The sequence below is a fragment of the Planococcus citri genome, chromosome 4 (genome assembly GCF_950023065.1).
Source record: "Planococcus citri chromosome 4, ihPlaCitr1.1, whole genome shotgun sequence".
NCBI lineage: Eukaryota > Metazoa > Arthropoda > Insecta > Hemiptera > Pseudococcidae > Planococcus > Planococcus citri.
The window spans coordinates 35,856,401-35,879,931 of record NC_088680.1 but is presented as its reverse complement, the minus strand read 5'-3'; the positions used below and the strand labels follow the sequence as shown (position 1 = coordinate 35,879,931).

The window sequence follows — 23,531 nt, the reverse complement described above, 5'->3', positions numbered from 1 at the left end:
GACGAAACATGATCACATAAATTTATGCCGGAATAAAACTTCAATATGAAGCCACACCTCTCACATTCGAAAACAAAAAATCATAGGCCTCCTAATTACAGTTATGTTAGACTTGTATAAAGTATATAGATATCTTATGATCGAAAACTTCATTTCTGTTGTTTTTCAACGAAACTAGGTAGCAGTTTTCATCACATTAGTAATGAAAAATTCACTTTTGGCGTTCGTGTCAATTTTCTAAACCGAGTTAGTACCTGTACCTACCCAATGCACGCGTGTAAATAAACATTTCAAATATATTCAAACTTCAAAATACTCAACCAATCAGATATTTTCATTCCAGGCAATGAAAAATCTGATTGGTCAAGTTTTGTTGTTTACAATTTACCTACATGAGTTTTTCAACGGTATATTTTTACAAAATTATGAAATATTTCAACAGTTGATTCTTACGAAAAAAAAAAAAAAAAAAAAAAAAAAAATGATATTACGTATACTAAAAATTAAACCGTAAAAAATGCCAAAATTTAAGAATAATTATCTACATACAAATTTTATGCTATAATCAATCATTCAATCAGGATGAGTATTCGAGCAATTCCAGCTTGAGCTTAGCAGTTGAATTTGTAATCATCTTCGTTTAATCGGGGTAACGTTTAATAAAAATGTTCTGATTTGCATCGGTTGAAGAGTAATAATTTTATCGGTGCCAGTTTTGTTCAATTCCGCTTTTGCAGCAGGATTATCAGGAGTTCGCCATTTTAACCGTTTCGAACTAACTTTTTCTTGATTAGCTGCTAAAGTAAGTTCTTTATAACTGTCAACTCCGAAGAAAGAAAATAATTTCTGAAATTCAATGAAAGAAAATACATTTAAAATGTACTCTTGCGTTTTCATTAACGATATCAGTGATGTGATACCCAATAAATACCGGTATGAGAAGCCCAATCGTGATTGAGTGCCTACTTACTTCTATATCTACAGTTACAGGTTTTGAATAGTTGCTAGATTCGTTAAGTTCGAATAGGTGTTCTAATCTTAGTAAAATTTGGTTTTCACGCCATCTTTCCAGGGTGGTTATTTGAACATTTGGTGGTAATTCAGCCTTCATCAAAGTTACCTGTATTGATCAAATAAATTGATTTGAAACTAAATTTGGAAGTTTAAATGAATTGTGATGAACAACAAATTTTTTTTTTAGCTCAGCTGAGGAGTCCGATCGGACTGCTTTGATACTTAACGACACTTCCAATCGTTCGCATCTACCAACTGATAATATACATAATTACATCGTTTATTTAAACCATTAAACCCTTACATTTTTGTTGAATTTGTTCGTCCATTCTTCTAGTTTATAATTTGTTTTAGCGAATAATGGTATTGCACCGTAGGCCGATTCTGCTGCTTTGAACCGATGAGATTCGGCTGCTGAAGCTATCAAATTAAGCTGCACTGTATGTTTACCACGAACTACCAATCCTTCGCCAAATGCTATTTCGTCCAATGGCTCGACTACTCCGAAGTTATCATCGTATAGTAACCGTCTGTGTAACTGAATAGTACAAGAAATTAATAAATACTGAACAGTATTTTTGTAATTCCTACGTAGATAGGTATTCTAGGTAATTTTCATAAAATTTATTTCTTTTCTAATTTAAAAAAAAAAAAAAAAACAGATTTTTTGCGACAAAAAGGCAAGATATTCCGGAAAATTTAAACAAAAAAAATGTAGATATTCTGCAATTCTAGCAAAAAAACAAAACTTTCTGGCAATTTTAATAATTGTAAACACTCAAAAATTAATTTTAGTACCTATGTATGAAACTGACAAAAATATTTTAAAATTTATGAAATTCATAAATTTTCTCCATAAATTTGGAATGCTTTAACAAACTTAATTTCTGCAAAAAAGTAAGATTTTTGGCAACTTTCGTGCATAAAAGTGAGATTTTTTGGTAATTCTGATGAAAATACACAGATTTTTTTATAGCAATTTTGACACAAAAAACACATCTTTTGAGACAAAAAGTACGGTTAAATTCGGTTTAAACATTTTTTTTTTCATTTTAGCAAAAAAAAAGACTTAAAAATTTTAATTAAAAAAAAACTTTGTGGTAATTTTGACAAAACAAAAATAGGTCCTTAAGTAGGTATTGATTTTTTTTTTGCAATCTTGACACAAAAAAAAAATTTTGGGACAAAAAACAAGACTTCTTAGAAATTAAAAAAAAAAGAAAGCAGCCTTTTTTTTTTTAGAAATTTTGACTCATAAAACCGATTTTAACAAAAGCAAGAATTCCGGGAAATTTCGGCTAGACCACAATGCTGCAGTTTTTCTTTTTGCCATGTGTTAAATCGACTCTGATAATCGTGTTCGATGGAAATTCGCTTACCATAACTTCAAGTTGACCATCCGTCATACTGGTGCCTCCTTGTGGTCTATCCGTCACAACAGTAACTTGTTTCTCGTTACTTTTTAAAGATATAGCCGACGTTAACGGATAGTAATTACAAGATACGGGTTCCGTAATGGTTAAATTCCAAGATTTTCTTCGATTACGTTCGCGTTTTATCCAACGTCTTCCATTAGAATCTGTATAAAAGACGCCGTTAGATGGTAGATCTGTAGTGTATCGCGTTATAATTTCCATTCCAGTCCATTCGCTGATCAAAAGAAACATTTCAATTATTTTATCTCATAAGTATTATTTCATAATAATTTTTTTTTAAAAGTGACGTTTTCATTACATAATCGGTATTGGACCAATGAGCCATTCGAATTCGACATCTTCTACACCTTGATACAGTCTAATTATTTGACTCAGCCACGGTGTGAAAACTTGGTGTACTTCTTGCACATATTTTCCTACGTACGATACAAATTTAAAGTTAGTTGATCGATGTAGTCTATTTTTAATTACCTAGGTATCATTTAGTGTATGTGTTAGATAAGTACTTGCCTCTGTATTGTGTGACGATGGCTTTTTCTTTGACGGGTTTAGCTTCGCCTTTTGGGCGGAAAATATAGGCACCGCTAGCTCTGGTATCGGCGTTATAATTATAACCTTTCATCGCGTCGTAAGTATAAAAGTTTTGAGCCAAATTCCATTCGGTTCCATTCTTTTTCACGCTACGCAACAATCCGCTGGTTCCGTTAAATGTTAATTGTACTAGCTAATAAATTTAAAGATTGATATCATGGAATAACTGTCGTTTTGTAAATTAATATTTTTCTTAATTTTAATCGCGAGTATGCTTTTCAGCATGTGCATTTTGTACGTGCAGTTAGTAAAGAAATTTTAGTCGAAATAAACACTATAGTGTGATACTTTTTTTTTTTTTGGTTAGTTTCTAATATGTACGTATTATGTTATAATTATTAGATAGGTAAATGTTTGCGAAGGTCACTCCTACACATTTAAGCGCCTAGATACCAAATATACGTGTCTGCTAAAATTTTCAAAGCGTATTGTATTTATAAGCAAATATTTACTCCGTTATCCAATATGAAGTCGGCATCACTGGCAACCGGTTGTGGTTTAGCGCTTGGTTTATTATCAGCATTCGTTTGAATGTAAAAGTTTGTAGCTCCCAAAGGAGGTATATCCTTTGCCAGAAAAACTAATTCTGTGGTAGCGTTACTTTTTCGTCCCGGAATTTTCAAAACACCTTCGCTCAATGGAATTACGTCTGAATCAATGAATGCACCTGCAAGAACCAAAAGAGCTCACATTTTGGTTTACCTATTCTACATTACCTACATCAGCCATTCAGTATAAATGTCAGATTTTTCACTAACATTGATCCCATGCATACTAACCCGATGACGAGTAAACTTGATGTTTGGCATTGCCAATAATCGGGAATCGTAACGGAATCGAATTAATTCTACGAGGAGACGGATTGTACAGCGTAACAACGAAATTCTGCGTGCTTTCGGTGATATCGCATTGACTAATATTTTTTAAATTACATAGGTGATGTTCGGGGTACTCTGACGTGTACAAAAATCTGCTCGAAAACATTCGCATGAAACGCTTGCATGGGTATAGATATAGGTTAATGTTTCTAGTAAAAGCTTACTTGAAGGCTTCGTTGAATATTTTTCGCCCTTCGACCAAACCTTCGTGTAAGTACAAGGCATAATCGTCGGTAACGTGTTGTTTTTCAGTTCCAGAAACAGCGTCATGATGCTGTGAAATTCCCAAAGCTCTTTTGAATTTGAGTTCTTCTTCTTCGAAGTTGTTGCCTAGAAGAGTGGCTGTTTGTTTCACTGCCTGTAAATACGTTTCGGTCGAACAGTTAGCAACACCTTAATGTACGTATATGTACCTACATATACATATTTCTTCGTATTTACTAATGGTTTTAATTGTTCAGAATGAAGTAGGTATGGACGATGATTTTAAAGCCATCCATCGGTATATTGATGAACAGCCTCAAGAATTCTATGAAAATATGTATGTACTAAATATCCTGAGTAATTCAACAGATAAGATTGTAGGCCTGTACTCTATTCTCGCTGCATGAAAAGTGTATCGCGTTTACCTAACTGTTTGTAGGTATACTACTCATGCACTTCGAGTACCTACGTTAATTTTGTATTATATCGATAGTTACATATAGGTACGTGGTTACGATCATGTACCAGCCAGAGAGTAGATTTAGCTTTATCAAATGTCCATAAATACGACATTACCTGTAAAGCGTTGTTTGCTCTATAAACCATATATTTGAAAGCCGGTCTGGAGGTAAAGTAACCCGTCCAATAAGAGTGTTCGTCGCTAGCGTACGGGAAAAAATCATCGTTATCTTTAACCGGCCAAGTTGTGTTGGCGGCGTTTATAGCTCGAATGTAACAATCGGGAGTAGAATACAATAAATTTATGGACGTGAACTTTTCGTTTGTGTAACTGAAATTGACAAAAAAAAATCAACAATCAGTTTAACAATATTGTGTTAGCTTTTGGTAGATATGGGTAGGTATAAAATGTCAGAAAATACATATTTCAGACTGGGGCATAAAACCCCGCAATTTTCAAAAGAACTCTGACGTTCAAAAAATTTTGTGGGTCAATTCTAGGCGCTCTTCTCATTCTAAATATTTCTTTACTTCAGCTTGCTAGTTGCAGAATGGAACACTAGAGCCCATTGAGAGTAATTTTAGGGCAAATTTATCAAAAAACGGTTTTGCAGGCGTCATCAACATCAAGTCGGCGACTGAAAAAAAATCATATCTATATAATATAGAGGAGCTGGTTCCACGCCCATTGAACCAATGTTAGCGAATAACGGCTCGCACAATACGAACAATTGAAGGATTCAAAAGTGATGTTGTGACTTCTCAAAATGAGTTGAAATTTCGCGAAAAATTCAAATATTTTCATGAAAATATGTTTTTAGCATTTTTGGAGAATTTTTAGCACAAAATTCGGTCATGATTTTTGGAATTTTTGAAAATGTGTGATTCGACCTATCAAATTAGGTTAAAAATTTGCGAGAAAATCAAATATTTCCACGAAAATGTTTCTTGAGCATTTTTGAAGAAATTTCATCTGAAAAATGGGTTATGATTTTTGGAATTTTATGGAAATGTGTGATTCGACCTATCAAAATGGGTTAAAATTTCGCGAGAAAATCGAAGATTTCCACGAAAAAGTTTTTTGAGCATTTTTAAAGAATTTTGAGTCCAAAAATGGTTCATCAATTTTGGAATTTTACAAACTGTGTGATTCGATTTGTCGAAATAGGTAAAATGTTGCTATTGGTGCTGGAAAATCTAATATTCTTGCAAAATTTTGGTCTCAAAATTGGATCTTAATTTTTGGAATTTCTGAAAAAGTGCAATGCGACCTATCAAAATAGTTTAGAATACTTTGAGAAAATCAGATACTTCAATGAGAATGTTTTTTGAGCATTTTCGAAGAATTTATAACTCAAAATTGAGTCGTGATTTTTGGAATTTTCAACAAAATTAATGCAACCTATCAAAATAATTGAATGTTTCAACGAAAATATTTTTTGAGTGTTTTTGAATGATTCAAAACTCAAACTATTGTACAATAATTTCGAGGAATTCCAGAATAGACGCTATTCGAACAATAAAAATGGTTTTAAATTTCAGCAGAAAGTCAAAAAATTTTTTTCAACGAGCATTTTTGAAAAATTTTGATCCTAAAATTGAGTCAATTTTTCGAATACGAGTAGGTAACTATGGAAAAAGTGCCAAAATGTGTGATATGAAGTGGAATAAATCCAGTGTTGTGTTCTACCAATTATATTTTTTCAATGTCTCTTGAAAATTTAGTGAAGAAGCCCATGAAAAAAATGAGTAATCAATTTTTTCATAATGAAACACTCATTTTTGAAAAAAAATTTCCGGCTTTTTGAAATGTTTTAGTAGGTCTAGGTATGCATGCTCACCTATGTGTGTATTAATTGTTTTGTTTGTTTCGATATACATAAATGTAAAAGTATTTCAACAATTTTAAATAAAATTCCAAAGCAGTGCCTAAATAATTTCTACCAACTTTGATAGAACGCATACTCCTTCTTTGACAGTTTCTTTGTACAAAAAAAAATCAAGAAAATATTCTATTCAAAAATGCTCGAACAATGTGTTTGTGAAAAAATTGGTTTTCTCGTGAAGTTTTGACCTATTTCGATAGGTCGAATTACGCTTATGTACTCAAAAATCCCAAAAGTCATCATCCAATTTTGAGCTCAAAACTCTTCAGAAATTTTCAAAAAACATTTTCTTGGCAACATTTGATTTCCTCGCGAAATTTATTCAACCAATTTCGATAGATCGAATCATATTTCTCAAAAATTTCAAAAATCGTCATTCAATTTCCAGCTCCAAATTCTTTAAAAATGCTCAAAAAACATTCTCGTTGAAGTATTTGATTTTTCACACCGTATTTTGAAGCATGTACCTATTTTGATAGGTTGCATTGCACTTTTTCAGAAATTCCAAAAATTATGACTTGACCCAATTTTGGACTTGAAATTCTTCAAACACATTTAAAAACATTTTCGCGGGAATATTCGATTTTCTCGCAACATTTCAACTTATCGTGTTGATACTTAGATCGTGTCACATTTTTTTCAAAACTCTCAAAAATCATGATCCAATTTTGGGCTCGAAATTCTTCAGAAATGTTCAAAAAACATTTTCGCAAGAATATTCAATTTTCTTGTGAATTTTCAGCCTAGTTTGATAGGTCGAATCACATATTTTCAAAAACTTTAAAAATTATGACCCAATTTTGAGCTCAGAATTTTCCAAAAATGCCCAAAAAAACATTTAAATGAAAATATTTGAACTTCTCGCGAAATTTTAAGTCATTTTGATAGGTTGACACATCACTCAATGGGGCATTATCTTCCCATTATACAACCAGCAAGCTAAAGTAAACAAATAATAAGAATAAGGAAACCACTCAGAACTTGACTACAAAATTTTTTTTTGTGTTAGGGCCATTTTGCAAATAGGGGATTTTCAGGTCCCATCCCTCTATTCTGCAACTGCAAAAATTTTTAAACCGTCTTTTCATACACTTTAGACCCACATCTACCAAAAGCAAATTGAATTTTTTGGGTCACAAAAATGCAAGTGAAATTCGATTTCTAGAGCACTTTTTGCCAGCTGAACTGTGTAGACTGTAGGTGCGTCTTACCGAATTAATTTATCGATGTTTTTGAACCACGAAGAAGCGACGCTGTAAGTGAAATCGCCACCCATCGGAATTAAAATATGATTAGTTCTGTACGCTTTCCTGTATACTTGCACGTGGTCTTCGAATTTCTGAATCTATATGACAAATGAAAAAGTATTACCTCTAAGTGTAGGTATAGATACCTATTTGAATAGGGTAGGATTTTTTGAAAATGTTATATTTACTCGGTCATCAACATTATATCCGTGTAGTTTCCTGTTATCCATGATGGGCTCATCGTTGCAATACGTATCAAAACAAAATCCGCTCGGTGATGTATACGTGTTATACATGATGTTCAAAAACAGATCTCCACTCTCTCCTGCGCGGTTCAAAAAATAAAATAAAATGCGTCAATAATAATTAACTTAATCTACTTTTTAACGACATTTGACCCAGTGTACGCATTCGAATTGTTGATCGTATATATTCGAGCGTGAATTAATTGGAACAAAAACGCGTAATTAAATAAATGAATAATAAAATCAGCCCCCCTGCGTTCTGTGCTCATTAGGAATGTACATCATAAGTAACCTACGCATGTAGGTTGGTGTAGCGCGAGAGTATGATCGACTGATCGTCTCTCGGATGGTTGGGTGGCTTACCTAAAGACGTATCCGGTCTCCAAATCATTTCCATTTGTTTTGAATTTTTACGAACGCTGTGATCTTCGTAATCGATTCGCGAAACGAATAAACTGTCGTATCCCATTTCAGCGAATTCGATAGCTAATTCACTCGAATGTCCGAATGGGTCGATTTGCCAGGCGACTGTTGGCCTACCACACTCTTCAAATGTGTCGTTTAAGAATCTGAACGAAAATTCAATCGATTAATACAGTTTCGAGTTTGTGCTTTTACTCGTTGATTTATGAGATTAAGTATGTATTTACTTCAATCCTAAAGTCATCTGGTCAATCATACTGGTGTAATGTGGAGTTGCTTCATCGCTCATGCACCATCCACCGTGTACGAATTCTAAACGTCCCTCTTTCACCAAGTCTTTTACTTGTTTTTGTTCATTTTCTTCTATACTTTCCCACCATCTCCAGAAAAACGCCGATTCTACGTATATGAATCTGTTTGTCAACAAAAATAATGGATTAGGTAAGTAAAAGTATCTACCTATGTAAATTTGCAAATGGATTATTCACGAAATAATTTTGAGTCAGGGGCAGGGGGCACACAGTACGTCAAAATAATATCCATTTGCATTTTTTTATGTAGACTTCTAGATTTGTCTGTATTTTTTTTTTTAATTTTTTTTATCGCGATTTAACGAAACTGAAGGGAATTGAAATGAATAAAAATACGAATGAAAATGCAGACGCAGACGCGCATAGAAAGGTGAATGTCATCGTATTTACTCGGCTGTATAGGTATTAAATGTCTCTGTTGTCTGGCTGGCTGCGTTTTATGAGAAAAAGTGAATTGCAATTTGGTACGAGAATTACGAAGTATGGCAGTAGGTCTTTGGTCGATCGGTTTACGCTTTTGTTTTAAATAATATGACGTATACATTATTCCAAGTGCTCGACGAAGAAATGTGACGATCGTTTTCAATACCGGTACGATTATTTTGTGAAAAAAAAAACGACGACAATTATATCTGACAGGTGCGAATGTCGTGGTTGAGTTATCTAACGCGTCACTGACTGCTGTTTTCATTTCCTTCCGAAATCAATTTACTAGGCCAATTTTCTGTGAGTATAAGAATGCACTTGGACTGGAGTACTTTCGCTGTGTCTAACATTGGTAAATTCCTACTTGCGGTTGCATTCGTTATTTTAGCTTCGAATAAATAAAATATCGTTTTACCTACGATCTGGATTTTTCTGTAGTTCCGATATTACAGAATCCAAAATGTATTGAACTCCAAAGGGCGCGTGACCTTTATTACCTGTAAATTGAAAATGTATCAATAATAGTTGTGCAAATGTGTTGAGTAGGTAGTGGTCTACCCAATGTTGTTCGTTGTCCCTGTGGGCATTTGGAAAGGCTGTTGATAATTTAGGCACTTTTTCATTTTCAAAGGGGGATTTGATTATTTCGAATAACTGAAAAAAACTAGGGAGCTACATCAACTTTGGTTAAAAAAAAAAAAAAAAAAATGTTCCAATTAAAAAATGCAGTTGGTAGGTTCTTTCAAATGGGGTTTTTCGAATGCGAATGTTGAAACAAATAAAAAAAAACATGATCGTGTAACTTTCTTCTTCGAATATTTTTTGGTGCTTGATTCATTTTTATTGAATTTACATGAAGTCATTATTAGGCCATCTTACAGTTATCAAGCACACGTACCTGTGGGTTTGGTACATACATGATGTTCTACATCTAATATTTGAGGTTTAATGATCATATTTTCCACACCTATGGATTTTTTTCGCATGATAAACACCCGCATTTGCTTTATTCGTAGCAAAATATCAGCGGTTGAAATCATTTAGCAATTTTTCTTTCATAACGTCATACAAAACATGGATATCTATATTCTTACAAAATTTGCGTAGTTTTTGTTTTAGTGTTTCTTTTTGAAAATTCGTATTTATTATGAAAAAAGTATGTTGGCTGTTTACGTAATAAAACTCGTACAAATACTTAGAATAATTGTTTACATATTTTGCTGTGGGTATACATATTTGCTAACTGTAAGTGCCTACTCGTTAGTGACCTATCCACAGTAGAGCGATCCAAATTACCCTCAACTAAAATTTTATTGAAGTAGAAAAAAATGTAGGTACTTAATGAAAAAACTCAATTTTTGTGTCAGAATAATATTATTCTGCACTGAAGGTTATTTATAGAAGAACCCCCTCCTGATTCTCCAATGTTTTGAGTTACTGGGTGAGGTTTTCTCTTAAACAGAAGATTATTTAGAAGAATTTTCACCCAAAAATTGGGATTCTTTTCAACTGTAAGGGGAAAGGAGACCTTCGACAGCACTTTTTGCAATCTGACAAAAAAATAAAAAAAATATGAAATTATTTTGTCATGAAATTTATCAACTTATTTTCAAAAAATTTTCATCGACTCGTGTTCGATTCAATTTTTTCTATATTGATTTTTCAACTTAGAGGGGCTTGTACAGAGGGGGACATTGCTTGAGAGGCTGGTAATTTTTTAAAAATAAATTACTTAGAGGAATTCACTCAACATTTTTTTTTAATAGAAATTTTTTTGGTTTTTATTAAGAGGCGAGGGGGAGGGCTCTCGGCACCACTATTTTGAACATTGAAGGAGATGAAAAAATATAGAATTATTTTCTCATGCAATTATTATTTAACAGTGTTTGGTGATGATGATGAGAGACACTTCAAAATCAAAACCCTTCTGATGTACGGTAATAATTTCGTACGTAATACAGTTAATAATATCATTTTATTTTTACCTCCATAATAATACTGATCAACTGTCTTAAGCCACCCAACGTCATCGTGGGTATGTGGTACCAGATGGACATTCAGTTTATTCGGATGTGTTGGGTTGCACGTCTGCAATACAAATATAATACACAAAACGTTAGTAACTAGATACTTAGCATTAGCTACTTACATGTAAACAAGTGAAAATTTTAAGATTATTCATTTCACTCTTGCTCGCTGAAATACGATAAAAGATGAAGAATTCTTCTCAAAGCAGTCAATGTCATATTGACCTCAGAAATTCACAGAAGCAGATTTCACGACTTCGGAACTATATTTTTTTTCAAATTTTCAATTATGAAGCTTTTCGGTCAAGTATAGGTCACTAGTAAGCACCAATCGCATTTATACGTGCTGAAGTAGATTTATCAATTAATTTTTATGACACTTTTTGAACTCCCTAAAATCCGTTTAACTCAAATTCAGCACGTATAGGTGATTGTTGGTGACCCAATTGAACCAATTACACACCAATTTTCCAAAATCGGTTTGCATCAATCGCGTTTACGAGAGCTAAAGTGAGGAGCTTGGAATCAAAACTCACTTTTGCCATCGGACAAAGTTTCGAGAAAATCGACAATAACTGATTTCGCCTAGTGCGTTGATGAAAAAAACGTCGCAAAGTGTGTCGAGCTCTTGAGTAAGACTACTAAATAGGATTCCATGAGAAAATTTTTTTTTTCAAGTTGCCATATCGTTGCAGTATGGCTTTCAAGTTTGGCAAAAGTGAGTTTTGATTCCAAGGTGGGGTAATTTTACTTTCTTTTGCAAATATATCGAAAAATAAGCCTCCTAAAAGAAAACTAACGACATTATGTCGATTGGAAATTTAATTCTCTACAATTTTCCTCGATTTAATTTTTCTGTAGAATGCTTCATTCCGTCTCCAGACAGCTTTAAAAGTTTTGAGCGCTGAATTTTTCCAAAAATTATACTTTCTTTTGCAAATATATAGAAAACTAAGCACCCTAGAAAAAAACTAACGACATTATGTCGATTGGAAATTTAATTCTCTACAATTTTCCTCGACTTCATTTTTCTGTAGAGTATTTTGTTCCGCCTCCAGAGAGCTTTAAAAGTTTTGAGTGCTCAATACATCCAATTTTCTACCTCCTCAGTTGCATAACTTCCAAATTCAAAACTACCATTTTCGCTATTTTCACTATCAGAAAATGCTTCCGAAGTTGCAATTGAATCATTTTGGCTTTGTAGACTGCCATGCGACCTTGAAAATACAGTTTTTTTTATAGCTTGGAGTCAAAACTCACTTTTGCCAGTGGCAAAAGTGAGTTTTGACTCCAAGGGCACTTTTTAACCCGAAATTGTGAAGAACTGGGACCGAATTCGGAAAAATGGATTCTGTAGGGTGATAGAGAAATTGAAGAAGTATCCGAATCCGCAAAAAAACGCATATCGATTTTTGGTGGCAAAAGTGAGTTTTGATTCCAAGCTCCTCAAGTTTACTTGCACAATTCTTATGGTATCTACGATTTGAAAATATATGTTATGACATTTTCAAAATATCTCTGTAGCCTCTTGAACAGCCCGAAATCATCTTCAATTGACTCAGCATGTTGAAATTGGTGTATGTATATGGGAAATTTTAGCTTTTCAGATTTATTGGGTATCCGTGAAATTTTGAAGACATTTCAATTTTCAAAAATGTGCTGAAGGCTCCAGAGTTGCCCAAAACAGTTTGAAACTGTTTCTGATCGATCAGGGGAAGACGAGTCGAAAGCAGGGTGCACACCAAATTTCAGCTTTTAAGCTAAGTTGCACGAAAGTTTGATTCATTTTAATTTTTTGAGAGCTCAAAAGTTCAAAAAATGCACCAGGGCTCGTACAAAATTTTTTCCAACATGAAAGTAACATAAGTAGGTAACCAAAAAAGTGATAAAACGTTAGCAAAACATATTTATTAACGTGGAAGAAAATTACAAAAAAAATAGAACATTAGAAAATGGAATGTCAAGGTTTTTTATTTCAAAAAGTTGATTAGAAATTTTTTACTGAAAAAGCGAGACTTTTGGCAAAGGTTTTTGAAAATTTCTAGAAAAAAGTTGGACTTGGACAATTTTTGAAAAGAAGTGAGACTTTTTGAAAATGGTAGTAATGAAAACGACAACTTTTATAGCTATTTTTTTTCTTTAAACGAGAATTGTTTCACAATTTTTTGGCAGAAAGCAAAGCTATGAAAATTTCAGAAAAAATCAGAACTTTTTGGGAATTATTAGCAAAAAAATGACATTTTTTAAATTATTGGCAATTTCAGGAGCTCAACTGAGAAAGCTTGAATTTTTTTTAGAAAAAGTAAGACTGACGTAGTTTCAGCAAAGAGTAGATAGACTTTTCTTACCGTTATTGGCAGAAAAATTATACCTACTTTTTCGCAATTTGTTGAAAACGGAAGACCTTTTTTTTAAAAAAAAGAGCGAGACTCTGACCTTTTTTTGACAAAAAAGCGAATCAGACTGTCTAACCAAAGAAGTTGCTTCTTTACAATTTCTGATAAAAAAAAACGAGATTGAACAATACTACTCTCTAAATTTGAAACAGTGAAATTTCACTGCTTAGCAGTCACGACATTTTGGCTTCTTAAAAGCAGTAGTTTTTTACTGCAAAACAGTAAAAAATTTACTGAATTGATCAGTAAAAATCATTTTTACTGACCAATTCAGTAGATTTTTCACTGTTTTGCAGTAAAAAAATACTGCTTTTAAGAAGCCAAAATGTCGTGACTGCTAAGCAGTGAAATTTCACGGTTTCAAATTTAGAGAGTATTGAAAAAATGACTTTTTGGAATTCGTTGCCAAAAAAAACAACTTTTGGGAATTTTGTTAAAAAAGAAGAATTATTTTTTACAATATATTTGACAAAAAGCAAGAATTTGAACATTTTAGCTGAAAGCCGCACTTTTTGGAAACTATTGGCAAAAAGCAAGGGTTCGCATAATTTGAAAAAAAAATAAAACAAAACGTGAAAACCTTTAGTCATTTTGCTTAAAATCAGTATTTTTTCAAAAAGCAAAAATTTGACAATGTTGGCAAAAAGTAGCGATTTTCAGAAAAAAGCTACATTTTTCGTAGTTTCTTTATTCGAACAGAGAGACTTTTTTTGACACTTCATAGGTAAAAAAAGGACACTCTTCGGTAATTTTTGGAAATTTTTCACAAAAAACGAACTTTTGGGCAATTTTTGGGGAAAAAACGAGAATTTGTGTCAATTTTTTTTTAATTTTTGGCAAAAAGGAAGACTGACATGCTTTAGCAAAAAGCAGCAGTTTTTGGAAGTTGATGGAAAAAAATTACATACATTTTTTCGCAGTTTTTTTTCGAACAGTACCTAAGACATTTTTTACATTTTACAAGGTTTTTTTTGGCAATTTTTGACAAAAAGCAAACTTTTAAAGCAATTTTTTGAAAAAGTAAGACTCGTTACAAATTTTTTTTGCAAAAAAATAATACCTTCTTTTTTGCATTCTTTGTTGAAAATAAGACACTTTTTTGGGGTTAAATATCGAGATTTTTTGGTAAAATATTCACTGAGACTTTTGGATGATTTTTAGCATTTTTCCCCTTTCAAAAATTGATTTTTTAATAATTTGTTTTGGTTTTGTCCGGTTTAAAATTTTTCTGTCAGATGGGATACCTCCTTTGTTAGCCTATAATGTTGCTATCTAATTTTACGTTGGTTTTTTGGATCGAATCTGAAACTGCGATCCAAGAAATCATTTCGAATGTTTGGAATTTTGCAGATACAATCGTATTTTTCGTGTATTTACTAACGCGTAGGTAAATTATGCACAATACATACGTAATTACGTACGTCTACGTACCTATATTTTTACTGTATGGTATAAAGTATAAAGGTATTTGCAAGTACATACAAATAACTGTAATCATAATACCGCAGCATTGTTTGAAATGCTGTAAATATCTTGTTTTTCTGTTTCATCTTCATTGTATCGATTGCGTCATGTGTTTCTTTTCATTTTATGCCCAAATAGAGAGGAATAGGTAGGTAAGGTACTTATACAGTCCAATTGTCAAATCAGTTGTCTGTAAAATTTTCAATTTTTTTTGACTTGAGATCACTTTTTAGAGTTGTCAAAATTTTCAATTCCAAGGTCAACGTGTAAAGTGATATTGTATAGTGTTGAATGGTGTCTGTGATTTTAAATTTCGACATTGGAGGAGGATATTATAGGGTACAAAGTACATACAACTGTGCATTATTTGAATTTCGCCCTATCGTACATGGGTATCTTTTTGTTTCGGTACATACTCGTAGATATGGTCTATTTTTGTCCATCAAGTATTTAAAGGAAGAAACATTTTTTTTTTTTTTTTTTTTTTTCATTTTCAATGAAACGATACACGCGCGAGTTGGCGTAGATTTTATACGCGAAATTTTTTCGTCCAATTGAACTATTCACAACGTCACAAACTGTATACGAGTACGCTTGCTAATATCCAAACATCGCTAATTAGTCATTAGTCTCATCAATTCTCGATGAAGCGAAAAAAGAAGCCGCACAAAAAGAAAAAGAGAAAAAGACGACACAGTTGTATACGCGCTAGTGACGTATCGAAAATAAAAACCATAATTATTACTCGCACATATGTAGTACTTAGTACGAAATACATTTACACTTACGAGTGTACAGTTGTACTGTACGCTCACACATACATACACTCACAGCATGTGCGATTGGTAACGACCTAATTAATGAATGCTCCTTTTATTTCGTTCGTTTTATTAAACGGCTGAATTTTTCGTTAAAAGTGCACATATCGTACTTACTGCCGGCAATGATGATACTTTTTTTTATAAGTAAGTATATGTAAAATAAAGTAACGTTTCGTCAATATAATGACGACCTAAAATGTCCTGTCATTTGTTAATACCTACATACGTAAGATAATCTGGTTAATATTTTATGTTCTTTTTTTCGTTTCAATTTTTCGTACTCGTACAACGATAGCAAACGGAATGAAAAGTTCAATAGTCCGAGAATAGACTCGCCGGCCTGCAAATGGATGACATTCGCTTGAAGCGACCGTAATTTTAAAAAATTTACAGCTAGGCAGATGAAATCGAGGCCTACCACGCTTAGAAACATCGAGTACTTAGGTATAGGTGAACACTAAAAATTATAAGCGGGGTTGTTGATCTTTTTTTCAAAACGTATGGTCATAGCTTTGAATCTGTTTCATTGAATAAAATACGGTGCGACGTGAAAGGAAACAATGATTCTGCTTTAATTTTACAACATTATTATAAGACCATAATTGTTTTCCGTTGAAATAATGTTTTCATGCTCATATCGTAGGCTAGGAAAATAACGTCAAAAGGGGGAGGGGGTGTAAAAAAGCAAAAAATGGCACATTCAGTTTTTTTTTCGTAAATTTGTTTAAAAGGGCCGCCCACACAAGCACACAAAAGTTTGCACCCCCAACTCTTTGGCTACGTTCACGGTGGGAGAGGGAGGGGTCAAACGTGTCCACAATTTCAGTTTTTTTAGCCAATTTCGTGAAAATGATAAGGCCAATGTGCCTAATGGTATTTGAAAAAAATTGTACTGGGCCTAATTATTTTCCATAAAATTCCCTGTAATTTGATACCAATGTTTAAAGCAAAATGCAATAACAGCAGCCCTCAAAAAGTGGCGGATTCGTCCACAATTTTACTTTTTTTCGACTTTTCAAGATCTGAGGGGGATTTTGATATGTAATCATGTGAATTCCAAGACTTTGAAAAAACGAAAGAAATTCGATCAATTAGTGTGAGGTTGACTTCTGAAAACGAATTTCAGAAAACGAAAAAAAATCTTGTAAATTTTTGAAAACTTGGAAAAAATAATGTGTATTTTCTGAAATTACATAAGTATGCCAGACTTGGGAGGAAAAAATCAATGAATTGTCAAAATTATACCTAGGTAGTTAGGTACCTATCAAACTTCAAGAAATAGCTTTCTGATATTTTGTCAAATATTTTTTCAAATTTGGAATCATCAGTATGGAGTCGATACGTAGGTTGGGTTGACTTTGACCTTTGGGAGGGGGGGGGGAATTGGGGAGGAGGATTGGATAAAAAGTTGTAGGGGAGACCTCAAAAGATTGTAGGAAAAATTTTGGGTCCTTAACTTTAACCATCCCTTTCTATACTGGGATTTCAAATTTTAAAATTTATATTGAAAATTTAAAAAAAAAAATTTTTTGATTTTTTTTGCGTCAGTTGATCGTATTAAAATTCACTTAGGAGTAAGAAAACTGGTTTTGAATGTTTTCACTATTTCAAGTCATTTTATACAAATTTTTGAATAGAACAAAAATCGTACCTACCATTTTCGCAAGTAATGCAAAATCCTAGGAAAGGTGAAAACCCCCTTTTTTGATTTTTAATGTAAATTTCAAATTTGAAACCCCGGTAGAAAAGTGATGGTTCAAGTTAGATATCCAAAATTTTTCCTACAGTCTTTTGAGGTCCCTCTCCCATAACTTTTTACCGAATCCCCCTCCAATTTTCTAAAAAAAAAAAGTCAAAGTCGACCCACCCTACTGAGTCAAACTAAGCAAAAAACGTATCCATGATTCCAAACTTTTCTTGGAGAGGAATAGAGGATACTTTACACTTTTTTTTTCTCAAAAATACCCCATAACAGTAGTTTTTTAGTCACGTATTACTTACGTTCACTCGATATAATTTTTAAGGCGATTTTCAAATTCTACAGGTCAAGTTTGACCAACAGTGGACCCCCACACACTTACCTCCAGATTACAGGAAGGGGAGATGAGAAGTTGGCAGAACTTGAAATAAATGTATTCTTAACATTTTCTTATTTTTTACGTGTGATGAGTACATTTTTCAAAAATTGAAACATATCTCGAGCAGTATGAACCAAATTTTTTCCGAATGTAAATTTACAGTCAATCCGCGAAATTACCTGTCTGTAAATTTTTCTGTAAATTTTTAAAAAATTTACAGACAGTTCTTTGTCTTGAGGGTTTGACGAAAATGAGTAAAAAAAATCTAAGATTTTTAATTTCTTTGAAATTGCAATACATGATGATACATATTTCGAATTAATATTAGTCTAGACATGCATTTCGGCCACTTGGGTGACCCGGAAGGGGGTTCAGGGGTTCCCAAAATCATTCAAATCAAATTTTTTAGAAAAAATTGACAAATTTGGGTTGATGATGTACTTATTTCGAGAAAAAAAATTCGACCAAAATTGGCCAATTTAGGCGGGAAAATCGTGAAAAAGAATTTTTGTCATTTTTGAAGATTTTCCAGCAATGCAAAAAATTATGAAAAAATATGTCTTATGTATTTGGGTGAGTTACATAAATTATGTATTTTTTTCATAATTGCACTTTTGAATGAAGTGACCAAAAGTGCCGTTTAAAAGCTGAAAAAGAGCGCTTCGCTCAGAAGATAAATGCTTGAAAAAATTTCTATTAATAGCCCTTAGGGTTGTCCAACATTCTTGCAAGTTTGAAAAAATATCGAATGACCACTGTCAAAATAGAAAATTCACCCAATTTGAAGGGGTTGGCAATCCAAAAATTTGTTTCAAAATCCAAAAATGAAGCCAAAAATTGATATGTTTACATAGCAAAATCCCCCATGGGATCTTGAAAATTTGCCAAAAAAAAAGTAAAATTGTGGACGATTCCTCCCCTTTTTAAACGATGCCCTTATCGGATTTGCTTCAAATATGGTATCAAATTGCGGGGAATTTAATGGTGAATAATTCAGGCTCGGTACTTTATTCCTCAAATATCACCATTTTCACGAAATTGGCGAAACACTGAAATTGTGGATACGTTTGACTTTTCTGAGCGGGTAGCATAAAGAAAGGTTGAGGGTGTAAATTTTTTGAGCTCATTTGGGTGGTACTTCTGATCATATTTACAAAATTTGAACTCCTATATCTACCACCTAATACCTACTTATCTATATATGTAGCTTAGCTTTGTTATAAAATGCACAATATTTTTCACCGGCTCCTTTCCCGTATTATCTTATTTCACATTAACCCGATGCACTGCGCGATGTTACCTAAACCCACACACGTTTTATCGATAAGAGAAAACATCTATGGTTTTCCTTCTCGCACGCTTCCTGTCTCTGTTCTTTCATCGATAAGATGAAGAAAACGAATTGTTTTTGTGGTTACTGCGATGATTAGTATCGTAAAAATGTTTAAAATGTCGCTTCATGCTTATTGTCATCATCGGATGTTTATCGTTGAACAATTATTATCAAAATGAAAATATGAATATGAATCAACGAGGAAAGGGCAAACCAAAATTACTCATTCTTAATGGACCAATTCGATTAATATAATGACGTAAGTTGTAGCTATTAAATTATCTATATGTACAATTACAATCATTTTGTTATTTGTTCGCAAGAATCGTCCATAAAATAAGAAAAGCTATCGCTCAATTGATGACTGTACGCGTACCTATCTACATATTTCGGCGAAAGCAGTGTATACTCGTACTATCTGTGTTCCAAAATGTTTCATAGGTTCACATTTTATCTGGTTCCACGTAAATGGAGGTACATAAGCAATTGATATTATAGGTAATATAAGAAACTACGAAAAAAAAAGTAAGAACTTACTTTTTCATTGCATTTTGAGGCATCGATGAAACGTATGCAGCAGAAAATGACTATGAAAAAACTGCTGACGAATCGTATTTGGTTTCTCATGTCGTTGTCGTTGCTGACGACGACGTAACCGCTCCGTGGTGGTTGATTTTACGAGTAACGACGATCCAGCAAAAATCCTTTGAAATAATAAAATAGAGAAAAAAGAAAAGAAAAAGAGAACTTAATAACGAGAAGTAGAAAAAAAAATAATACACGATAGAAAAATTACAAAAAAAAAACAGAAAAGGAAAATCAGAAAAATAAATCAAAATTTAACATGGAAACGAAGCTGTTTGAGCGAGTCGCAGTCACGCATCCGTCGACTAAGTTGTATTAAATACACACTGATGATGACTGAGCAGTGAAGAGTGAACACAGCACGAAGCGGCAGTACTTCATTATATCATCATTTTAAATGCTGCATTCACAGTTCAGTCGTCGTACTTCTGTCTGCTTAACGTAAAGTACCTAAGACGGGATTCCGTTTTCCTTCTGCTTCTGCACTCTCGTCCCTTCCTTTGCACTGTGTCGTCGCTATAGCTCGACTATCCGTCGCATCTTCGTAGGCATGTGTATTATGTGGACATTTTATAAGTATATAAATTTTTACCTCGTATGTACTAATAAGAATCATATAACTCATAAGCCAGAAGCACGAGCATGGACTACACATTTGGTCGCAGTGGTCCATCGTCGATTATCTGCAGTTATGGCTCCGCAGCTGCACTTATATACACTCTCTTATCCACCACTCGTAAGTAGCGAGTACTTCACTAAGGCTAATCGTAAGATAAAAGTAACCACCTAATGTATACGTGTATGTAGCCAGAGCCAGCCACTGACCAGTACTTAAGACTCTGCGATAACCAACACAAGCTACATACAATGTACAAGTGTGCTGTTCTAACATTTGTGATTTGAACAACGAGCACAGCATCTCTATCGAGTATAATTGTATGTGTACTACTCGTACCTAATAAGTAATAACCCCACTACCATATAGATATGATATGTTCTTTCTTATCACTAGCCCATCTTTCGTTATCAATTCGTAATATGCGTGTCCGTTAGTATTAATAGGAAAATTACGCTGGCCAGCCGCGAACAGCAGCTCGATTTCTTGTATTTTGCTCGCCTTAACGAATTGTAAGTAACTCCCGCTGATGCGAGCTTGTCGCATCATTTTCATACATGCGTATAATATACGTACATCCTGCGAGGCTTGTCGCCGAACCGAATGCGAAATCGTAATTTTTGGGCATGTTTAAAGCACGTTTAAATTAAAACAAATGGAAAAAAGTGTTCTAAACAAAAAAAAATTCAAAATCAAATTTTCAGTTTTTTTCTCAATTACATGTTTTTTGTGCAAAAATGGAAAACAGGAAAAAAACATGCACAATTTGCTAAAGTAAAATCTGAGATGAAAATATGAGAAATAGAGAACAAAGCACAAAATATACTTACTATCATTTGTATTAATTTTGAATACTTTTTTCAGTTTTTAAAAAAGAATTTTTGTTTAAAACAAGAAAAAAATGACTTTTAAAACAAACAAAAGATGTTTTAAACGAGAAAAAGGATTCTTTCTATTTTTCAACACGTTTTTCTACAACTTTGGCACAAACTAGTGTATGCTTTAGCTTTTTTCAAAATATTCAAATCCAACAGTTATTTTTTTTAAAAATCAGAATTAAAATTTTTTGGGATTTTTAGCTCGTAATAATTGCCCAAATTTTTTGAGTATCATTTTTCAATGAACAATGAACTAACTAGAGCTACTGAATATGTACCAAAAACGCTAGTTTGCACAAGCTTGACTTTTGAGATGGACAGATATGAGATAACACAGACACAGTACCTAATTACAACAGTAATTTACACAAGCCCTGAAAGGCTGAAAAGCCCTGATCATGGTTTGGGTTTCGGGTCTCACGTTTGGGGCTTGGTTTTCAAAGGAAAATGTTTAGGGTTTGGGCCAGGGTTTTGTAGCCTTGTAGGTCACAGTTTTTAAGGTTGTAGGGCTTGGACATTCGGGCTTTTTCGGAACCTGGTCCTGGATGAGGGAGGATCCCTGGTTATTCTTTGGAACATATTTCTGCATTTTTGGCTTGTTCGGTTTTTTTTTGGGGGGGGGGAGCTTGCATAAGTATCTATTGCATTACCCGTCGATCCTCCGGGACAACTTTTTTCTTAAAGGCGGAGTCCTAAGGAACATTTCTAGACCTTGTCCTCGAAAAAATGAGTGGCCTTACTTACAAAATGGCGGCAATTTTGATTGACAGGTCAGCCGAAATCGCATGACTTAGGACTTGTACGAAATTTTATAAACCGTACAAAGGTAGATCGAAAGATCCGGCAAAAATTTATCACCTGTCAAAATTTCAAGTGGTAGAGTGCATTTTTTAATTTTTGGTGAATTTTTGAAAATCAAATTTAGGCCACAAATGAGGGGAAAAATCAAAATTTTACTAAATTGACCAAGAAAGCTGAAATTTGAGATATACCCTGTTTTCGACATGCCAAATCGATTGGAAACTGTTTCAAACCTTTTTGAGCAGTTCTGAAGCCTCCAGTAGGTTTTTGAAACTCGAAATTTCGACAAAATTTCATCAAATTGGAGTTGGAAACTGATTTCAATACGCTACGAAGTCAACTACAGGGGGATTTCAAGTCGTTATGGAGCCTCCAGCGATTTTTTGAAAATTACTGGAGCCTCCAGTAGATTTTTGAAACTTGAAATTTTCCCAAAATGTCATCAAACGGAGATAGAAAGTCGAAATTCATTCTGCAAACTAATTTCAATACGCTACGAAGTCGACTGCTGGTGGATTTCAAGTCGTTTTGGAGCTTCCAGCGACTTTTTGAAAGGTCGCATGGCGTTTTTTGGAAAACTGAAATTTTCAAAAAGTAGCTGGAAGCTTCAAAACCATTAGAAACCACCATGTAGTCGACTTTATCTCGTATTGAAATTAGTTTGCGAAGTAAATTTCAGCGTTTTGAGCAGTTCTGGAGCCTCCAGCAGATTTTTTCTAATTACTGAAGTCTCCATCAGATTTTTGAGACTTGAGATTCCCACAACATTTTATCAAATGGAGTTAGCAAGCTGAAATTTACTTCGCAAATCAATTTAAATAAGATATGAAGTCGACTGCATGGTGGTTTTAAATGGTTTTAAAGCTTTCAGCTACTTTTTGAAAATTTCAATTTTCCAAAAAATGTCATATAACCATTCAAGAAGTCGCTCAAGGCTCCGAAACAAATCCACCAGCATTCGACTTCGTAGCGTATTGAAATTTGTTTGCAGAATGAATTTCGGCTTTCCAACTCCATTTTGATGAAATGTTGGGGAAATTTCGAGTTACAAAAATCTGCTGGAGGCTCCAGAACTGCTCAAAACGGTTTGAAACCGTTTCCATCCGATTTGGCGTGTGGAAAATAGGGTATATTCTAAATTTCAGCTTTCTTGGTAAATTTGGTAAAATTTTGATTTTCCCCTCATTTTTGGCCTAAATTTGATTTTCAAAAATTCACCAAAAAATCGAAAAAGGCAGTTTAGCACTTGAAATTTTGACAGGCGATAAATTTTTGCCTGATCTTCCGATCTATCTTTGTACGGTTTAAAAAATTTCGTGCAAGTCCTAGTTGGAACGCAAAATCTGCGATTTCGGCTGACCTGTCAATCAAAATGGCCACCATTTTCAGCTTTGCAAACAATCGCCAATACA

The 23,531-nt window shown here is 33.5% G+C and overlaps 2 protein-coding genes across 2 annotated transcripts in view; one reads left to right on the top strand and one right to left on the bottom strand.

The window, feature by feature from the left end:
- Positions 1 to 393: 393 nt before the first annotated feature.
- Positions 394 to 20,553, bottom strand: LOC135843465 (lysosomal alpha-mannosidase-like). Its single transcript, XM_065361373.1, has 18 exons — positions 20,417 to 20,553; positions 19,777 to 19,943; positions 11,106 to 11,208; positions 9,536 to 9,617; positions 8,611 to 8,796; positions 8,324 to 8,529; positions 7,904 to 8,040; positions 7,680 to 7,813; positions 4,700 to 4,913; positions 4,084 to 4,277; positions 3,821 to 4,011; positions 3,494 to 3,708; positions 2,961 to 3,174; positions 2,749 to 2,866; positions 2,394 to 2,664; positions 1,319 to 1,552; positions 971 to 1,120; positions 394 to 846 (listed from the first exon to the last, which is right to left on the bottom strand). Exons 2-18 carry the CDS (start codon positions 19,864 to 19,866, stop codon positions 631 to 633), a joined length of 2,955 nt encoding a protein of 984 aa, XP_065217445.1. The 5' UTR covers positions 19,867 to 19,943; positions 20,417 to 20,553; the 3' UTR covers positions 394 to 630.
- The window catches only part of Oseg5 (intraflagellar transport protein Oseg5), a 26,256-nt gene continuing 21,967 nt past the window's right edge, over positions 19,243 to 23,531 (top strand). Inside the window, exon 1 of the mRNA XM_065361377.1 lies at positions 19,243 to 19,498. Within this exon, the coding sequence (XP_065217449.1) occupies positions 19,494 to 19,498 (5 nt within the window). The 5' untranslated portion in view covers positions 19,243 to 19,493. The remainder of the gene's footprint in view (positions 19,499 to 23,531) is intronic.